The sequence below is a fragment of the Ranitomeya variabilis genome, chromosome 3, assembly GCF_051348905.1.
Source record: "Ranitomeya variabilis isolate aRanVar5 chromosome 3, aRanVar5.hap1, whole genome shotgun sequence".
Taxonomy (NCBI): domain Eukaryota; kingdom Metazoa; phylum Chordata; class Amphibia; order Anura; family Dendrobatidae; genus Ranitomeya; species Ranitomeya variabilis.
In genome coordinates, this window is record NC_135234.1 from 385,600,003 (window position 1) to 385,607,306 (window position 7,304).

General features: G+C 41.8%; 1 protein-coding gene across 10 annotated transcripts in view; it reads left to right on the top strand.

Moving 5' to 3' along the window:
* The window catches only part of ADGRB2 (adhesion G protein-coupled receptor B2), a 666,055-nt gene extending 664,719 nt beyond the window's left edge, over positions 1 to 1,336 (top strand). For all 10 annotated transcript variants that reach the window (XM_077296045.1, XM_077296046.1, XM_077296050.1 and 7 more), the window contains one exon: positions 506 to 1,336. In XM_077296045.1, coding sequence (XP_077152160.1) covers positions 506 to 667 — 162 coding nt within the window. In that variant the 3' untranslated portion in view covers positions 668 to 1,336. The remainder of the gene's footprint in view (positions 1 to 505) is intronic.
* The last annotated feature ends 5,968 nt before the right edge of the window (positions 1,337 to 7,304 follow it).

The window sequence follows — 7,304 nt, forward strand, 5'->3', positions numbered from 1 at the left end:
GTGGGACATTTTCCATTTAGTTCAATTAAATTAATGAACAGTATACAGTAATTAGTACTAATAAAGACTATGACTAGAGATAAGCGAATATGTTTGGCTCCCTCCATATTTGGCAAGCTATAGCGCTTACCAAAGAAGCTGCAGCGGGAACCCGGATGCCTGGAGCGCTCCGATAATCAGCTGTTCGGCTCCGCAGATGCATGTGTCACGGCTGTGTGACAGGCACAACACATCCATGGAGAGCCTTTGTGGTGTGACCGTCACACAGTCGCGACACATGCAGCTGTGCCACTGGACACCTGATTATCGGGAGGCTACAGATATCCGTGTTCTCGCTGCCTCTTCTTCGGTAAGCGCTAAAGCTTGCCGAATAAGGAGGGAGTGGAACATATCTGCTCATCTCTAACACCCTTGTTGTTATATACGTTTGTGTGTGTCTTTATGTATAGTATATATCTGCATAATGTATAATGACCTCTCTTAATGTTTGGCATTTACTTCTTAGGAGAAGACAAGTCCGGCTGGTCCTCATCAAAAGGTTTGGGATAGCTACAGAGTACGTTCTTCTCAAATCCATGACCGCCTAGGCCTGCGTTGTGTGGATTGGGATCAGCCTCCACGTGTATCTATGGATATGTCAGATGGGGATTATCAGACTGAAGTATAAGGCAATCTCTCCTTTTCTCTATTAATTTTATTAACCTCTTGGACTTCGTTGACTATACTGACACATCAGAGAAACAATGACACGGTGTGTTCGGTTTCAGCCCACAGAGGATTACACTTGGCAAATGGAGTACTTACTGGAAATGTACTTGAATATATGCCAAATGAGACAACTAAGTCATCAGTAATGACGTGAGCAAAAGGAATAGAGATGGTCAACACATGGACTAAGCAACTCTCGGGAGATGTATCTCTCTGACTTCAGGATTGTACATCCAGGATCACTTTTACACTTTCTTGTAAGGAAGTCCCAGACAGCAAGATGCTGTTGATTCTCTTTCTAAACACACGTATGTTGTTCTGTCACACAACTTCCTCTGTCCTGCTTACTGGACATTGCTTGTCAAGTGACCACTTTCTTCCAGTTTTATTGCCTCCCCCTCTCCTCTGCCTCCCGCCATATTCAGGCAGGGATGATGGGCATTACCTTGCTTGATGGACATCTCAAAAGGTCAGCCAGACTGGACTGTTCTGGCCTATTTTACTCCTTGCTCAGATTACTGAACTGAAGGGCATGGAGAAAGGGGGTCAGGTGGCACTGGGTTTTAAAAATGCCTAGAATTTGTTTAAAAAGGAGAAAAAAAAATAAAAAAAAATCTTTTGAAACGTGATATGAGGTAAGTTTTTTTTTATTCCTTGCCTCACAAATTACTCCATTACGCTATTTTTCTATTTTTCTCTGTCCGCAATAGAATTGCATCAGAGAGAACTACAGTCAAATTATGTGTCTACAATATGAAGAAAGAAAAAGACCTGATATAAAAAAAACTCAAGCAGTATTACTGCATCTCTTAACAATAAGGCCACGTGCACACATTGAGTATTTTACATCAGTATCTATAAACCCAAACCAGGAGTGGAACAGTCAGAAGAAAAGTATAATAGAAACATATGCACCACTTCTGTATTTATCACCCACTCCTGGCTTTGGCTTACAAATCCCGAGGTAAAAACTCACGAACGTGTGCCTAAGATTAGAAGGAAATTGTGTGCAATTTACTAATGCATCAGCGCCATATATGCCTTTTGTTTATAATTTGATAATGTTTTATTAAGCCCTTTATGAGACATGTACGTCACACATCGGGTGACGGTGTACCGAGTGGACACAGGAGATGAACCCACTTCACATATGGTGGATGTGTTATGCAACAAACATCAGCCTTTAACAGGAGCAACTGGAGCTTGCTCCAATCACTGCTGTTTAAATATTTAAATGCAGTTGTCCATCTCTGGGTATTGCTCCATTTCAAGCACCCATTCCTTCCTTGCAATGTGATCGCTGGTTGAAGGTCCCCATCACAGAAATCTTCTTAGTACTCATATAAAGTTAAGTCACAAGCTGGGCTCCATAGGAGAACATTATTTTCCGTATATACTACAATACTGTGGAATTGCTGTGTGTAGAACAAATGATGAAATGACTGCAGTTTTCCATATGGGGAATTAAAAAATGGAGTAAAAAAATGTTTATAATAATATATAAAAAAATAAACCACTCCTCTATTTCCAGTGTAAAAATAGAAAATAAACATATTTGAATTTGTCACATCTGTAAGAATTCCATCTATTTAAAGGAGATTATATTGGTAACTGTTTCCCGTTGACAGAAGCTAAAATCTTCTCTAGTAATTGTGAAATAAGGTGATGTACATCAAGTCTACATGTGACAACGTAGGACAGGCTGTTGTGTGGTTGGCCTTCGGAGGCTGACAGATCCTCTGTGTATACTTCTACCACAATTACACATCTGTCTTTTTATAATTAAAAAAACTTTAGTTTTGAATTTACAATGAAGAATCCAAGGGATTTCTATCTGTTTTAGCATATGGCATAAAAGTAATTAATAATATTGCCTGCATGTAATTTCAAAGAAGAGGAGGACTGCTTCTGTAAGCCAGCCTGTTCTTTTCCCACTGTTTCCTTTTAAATATGTGATTCTATTTTTTTTGTAAGAGTAGGGCTTTTGATATAAGGGATATTAAAGGGTTGGCCAGATAATTTTTCTAATTGAAGTTACAAATGCAGTACCTTATTGTCACGGAGAGACTAGGTGGGCGAGAGCTAGTAACCCGGGCCCCTGCAATTTCCCTAAGACTAGGGAAATACTGACTGGCCCTCTACCTGAAGTTTACACTGATGGTGTGCATGTTCAGGCCTCGAACCTCACCCTGCCTCCTGATACAACCCTGAGCTGGAAACCTCCACCCTCCACCCAGTGAATGCAATACACCAGTACCCACAGTTAGCACAGATAAGGATAAAGGAAAATATACATCACGCTGCAGTCACTCAGGAATACACTATAAATGTGCAGGGCAAAATAAACACAAATATAGGAAGGAGTAAATAAGACAAGGGAAAATACACCACCAGCAATGATACTCCAACGACCAGCTCTCCACTCCAGACCGAGATAACAAATGCGCAAGACAGAAGCTATAATCGGCGACACCCAATGATCAGGAGAACTATTTAAAGGCAATGGGCATGGCCCAGCCTCCAATCCGAGGATCAGGTAAATTAACCCCGGAACAGCTAGACAAAATCTAGCTGACGCCAATGAGCAAATAGTGGTCAAAAGCGGAACTACCGCTGTCTGTCGGATGACCTGGTCTGAACAGTGTCCGACATGACACTTATGATGACCATTTAAATTAGGGGTCTCCAATCTGTGGCTCATAGGTCTATGATGTGTGGCTTTAAGAAAAAGCTAAGAAGTAAAGGTCTCCAAATGCTGAATTTTGTGAGTTGCCCTGCACAGACGAGCAATTCTTGGTGCGCATTTTCAGGTGTGGGGGATAAATGTGATCCTGAGTCACTTCTCACGGACTAGCCGAGTGTCAGGGAAGTCAAGCAGTTTGAGGTCAAGAGCCAGGAGGGCACGTTATAAACAGTGAGAAAAGAGGATAGTCAGGTAATGGTCCACGGTCAGAATACCAGGAAGATAGCAGATCAAGGCAAAGGGACTAAAGGCCCCGTCACACATAGCGATTTACCAACGATCACGACCAGCGATACGACCTGGCCGTGATCGTTGGTAAGTCGCTGTGTGGTCGCTGGGGAGCTGTCACACAGACAGCTCTCTCCAGGGACCAACGATCAGGGGAACGACTTCGGCATCGTTGAAACTGTCTTCAACGATGCCGAAGTCCCCCTGCAGCACCCGGGTAACCAGGGTAAACATCGGGTTACTAAGCGCAGGGCCGCGCTTAGTAACCCGATGTTTACCCTGGTTACCAAAAAAAACAAACAGTACATACTCGCCATCTGATGTCCGTCAGGTCCCTTGCCGTCTGCTTCCTGCTCTGACTGAGTGCCGCCGTACAGTGAGAGCAGAGCGCAGCGGTGACGTCACCGCTGCGCTCTGCTCTCACTGTACGGCCGGATCTCAGTCAGAGCAGGAAGCAGACGGCAAGGGACCTGACGGACATCAGATGGTGAGTATGTAGTGTTTGGTTTTTTTGGTAACCAGGGTAAATATCGAGTTACTAAGCGCGGCCCTGCGCTTAGTAACCCGATGTTTACCCTGGTTACCAGTGAAGACATCGCTGGATCGGTGTCACACACGCCGATTCAGCGATGTCAGCGGGACCTCAACGACCAAAAAACGGCCCAGGCCGTTCCGACACGACCAGCGATCTCACAGCAGGGGCCTGATCGCTGGTACGTGTCACACATAGCGAGATCGCTACTGAGGTCGCTGTTGCGTCACAAAACTTGTGACTCAGCAGCGATCTCGCTAGCGATCTCGCTATGTGTGACGGGGCCTTAAGCAAATGGATAGTCAGAACAAGGTCCAAGGTCTGGCAGCAATAGATCTAAGCAAGGCTCAGAGAAACTAACCACACTGATCTGAAGCCATGACTGACAGTTATCTGGGACTGCCAGCCAAGTTAACTAGCTGAGTAAGAATTTGGAACAGAGAACACCTGACAGAAGCTCAGCACCTCTCAATATCAGATTGGACGGCTGAGCTGTCAATCAAAACACAGACAGCTTAGCATGCCCCTGCACCAAACTGGATGACTGAGCTGTCAATCACTGCGTTCAAGACACAGTGAGGGGTGGAATCATGACAATAAATATGGTAAAAGCTGGATGTGATAGTTTGTTGGGAGTGCTTCATGCGAGAATTCTGAATGGGGTAAGATGAGAACCCTTTGATGTAAGTATACTCTCAATAATGGAGGATGGCTCAAGGTTCTTTCCATTGGGGAATCTTTCGCTGTTATACTGATATTCGGGGCTCTGAGTGACACTATAGTGATGGAGGGTGGGTGCGCTAGATGTGGTTCACAGTCATCTCTCAGAACTGAATGTGGCTCTCAAGGTAAGAAAAGTTGGGGACCACTGATTTAGCTGAATGACTGTCAGTGTAAATACATGGGTGTAATACAATGTAATGTACTTCATTGCCTCATTGTTTTTCCTTCTTACCAAAGCACGTTGGTGCAGTGCTGTTTTAACATGGTCTGTTGATGCTCCTTTAGAAGGTGCTATCAACTGCTATTCAGCAAAGATCGGTACACCGTTTGAAAACAGAGTAAGGTAAAGCCCCTGTCTGACCTTTTCTGTTCCCCACTCCCCTACTCAGAGAAATTAATTCCTTTACTCTGATTTTTTGTACTTAGAGTATGGGGCTTACCGGAGCAGCAGTTCAAAGCTTCAAAGGTGCATGAACTAGCATGAACACATGGTGTTTGGGAGAGAAGGGAGAAAAATAAGTTAATGAAGTATATTACAAAAAGTCATCATTTTTTAATGCCTAAGGCTGTGTGCACATGTTGCGTTTTTTTTCGTGTTTTTTCGCAATAAAAACACATAAAAAACGCATACATATGCATCCTATCATTTAGAATGCATTCATGCAAAAATGCATCACGGTAAAAAACGCAGCATGTTCATTAATTTTGCTTTTTTCTCGCTATATAAAACATTGGGAAAGCTCCGGGAAAAACACGGTAAAAACGCGAAAAATACGTATGCGGTTTTCTTGCAGAAAATGTCCGGTTTTCTGCAGGAATTTTCTGCAAGAAATTCTTACGTGTGCACATACCCTGAAGGTAAGTAAATTAAAAAAAAAGTATTTTTGCTCTTTAAAAAATCAAAAGTGTCACACTGTGACATAATCTTTTATTCTGTTCTGCAGTGGATGTCTCATTCAGCAGTCTCATCTGAGACTGCATAATGGTAATGAATCAGTACACTATTTTAGCCGTCTTGCCAATTTGTATGTTAACTTACTCTGTACTATTATTTTGCAATGCAGACTGCAGTATTTATGCCTGAACGCCTTGCAGAAGAATTAAAGCCAACCACTAAATCAGTTTAAGAGAGAAACACCCATTGGTATCTTTTACACAATTTAAGAGTGAATAATTGGTATATTAAATCTTGGCATTCTTTGTCTTGACATCTTTTTAAGGCATTTAGGTAATCTAAGAGAATTAAAATACCAATATCAAGATGTTGCAGTCAAAGCTATAAAAATTGTCATTCCTTCTAAGAAATACATTAAGAGAAAAGAAAAATGCACGCCGAAACCTCTTGTTTTTTTAATTACTGTAGACATCTTATCCTTGCCTGCACATATTGAAATAATGTATTAAAAAAGAGAACCCAATACCAGTTGTAGCACGATAATAACTCTTCAGTGTGAATATGTCCCAAAAAGCCTCATACGTGTGATCTTTGTATGTATGGTTCTGTGGAATACTGTAGAAGGCTCTGTGGAGCTATTATTCCTAAGAGCTCTTCATATAAGACATGAAATGGAGGGTGCCACAATGCTTTTCTGTCAGATTTGTACAGAATACAATTTTTTTTACCTGAGAAGCATTCTTTGCAAAAATCAATGCTTTCAGGAGAGAATACTGTGCTTTGTGGTGACACCTACACTGCAGTACAGCTCGGTACTACAGACTTACAATATATTGAAATCAATGAGTGCAGTTCTAAAGCAGAACATTTTTGGAACCGGTCTTAATCTTCATTTGTTACAAGGGAACTGTACTTTCAACAAGATTTGCATAAATCATGCGAACTATAGACATTTTGTGATATATCTTATCAGAGCATTCTGCTTTATTCTCCACTTATAAGCCACTTCTCCTTACCCTTGCTTGCTGAACATTTTATTCATTCTGAAAAAACAACGCAACTCTACCTTGTTCTGATAAAATTAACTACCATATCAGATTACACAGCCCACTATACTTTATGGAGAAGGGAGAGGAAGAGGAATGGGAGCAAAGTGAGTAAACAGGAAGAGAGACACAGAAAGATTGTGCTGGGCCTTCTAACAAGTCTTTAACCTCACCCAATTACCCCAGAACTTGGTGCACATCACCACAGATTAGTACTGCTGTACAATCGCCTCTTTGTTGCTGCTTCTCTATGTTTGACAAAAAAGGATGTAAAACAGGATCTATCTCTCTGTATATGGGAGAGATCATAGCAGCTCTAGTGTCATCTCACTAATTCAGAGTCAGTTGCAAATTAAGAGATAGATACAGAACATTCAATGGACAGAGATAGTATTTATCATGTACTCACGTGACAGCTTATTCTGAAAA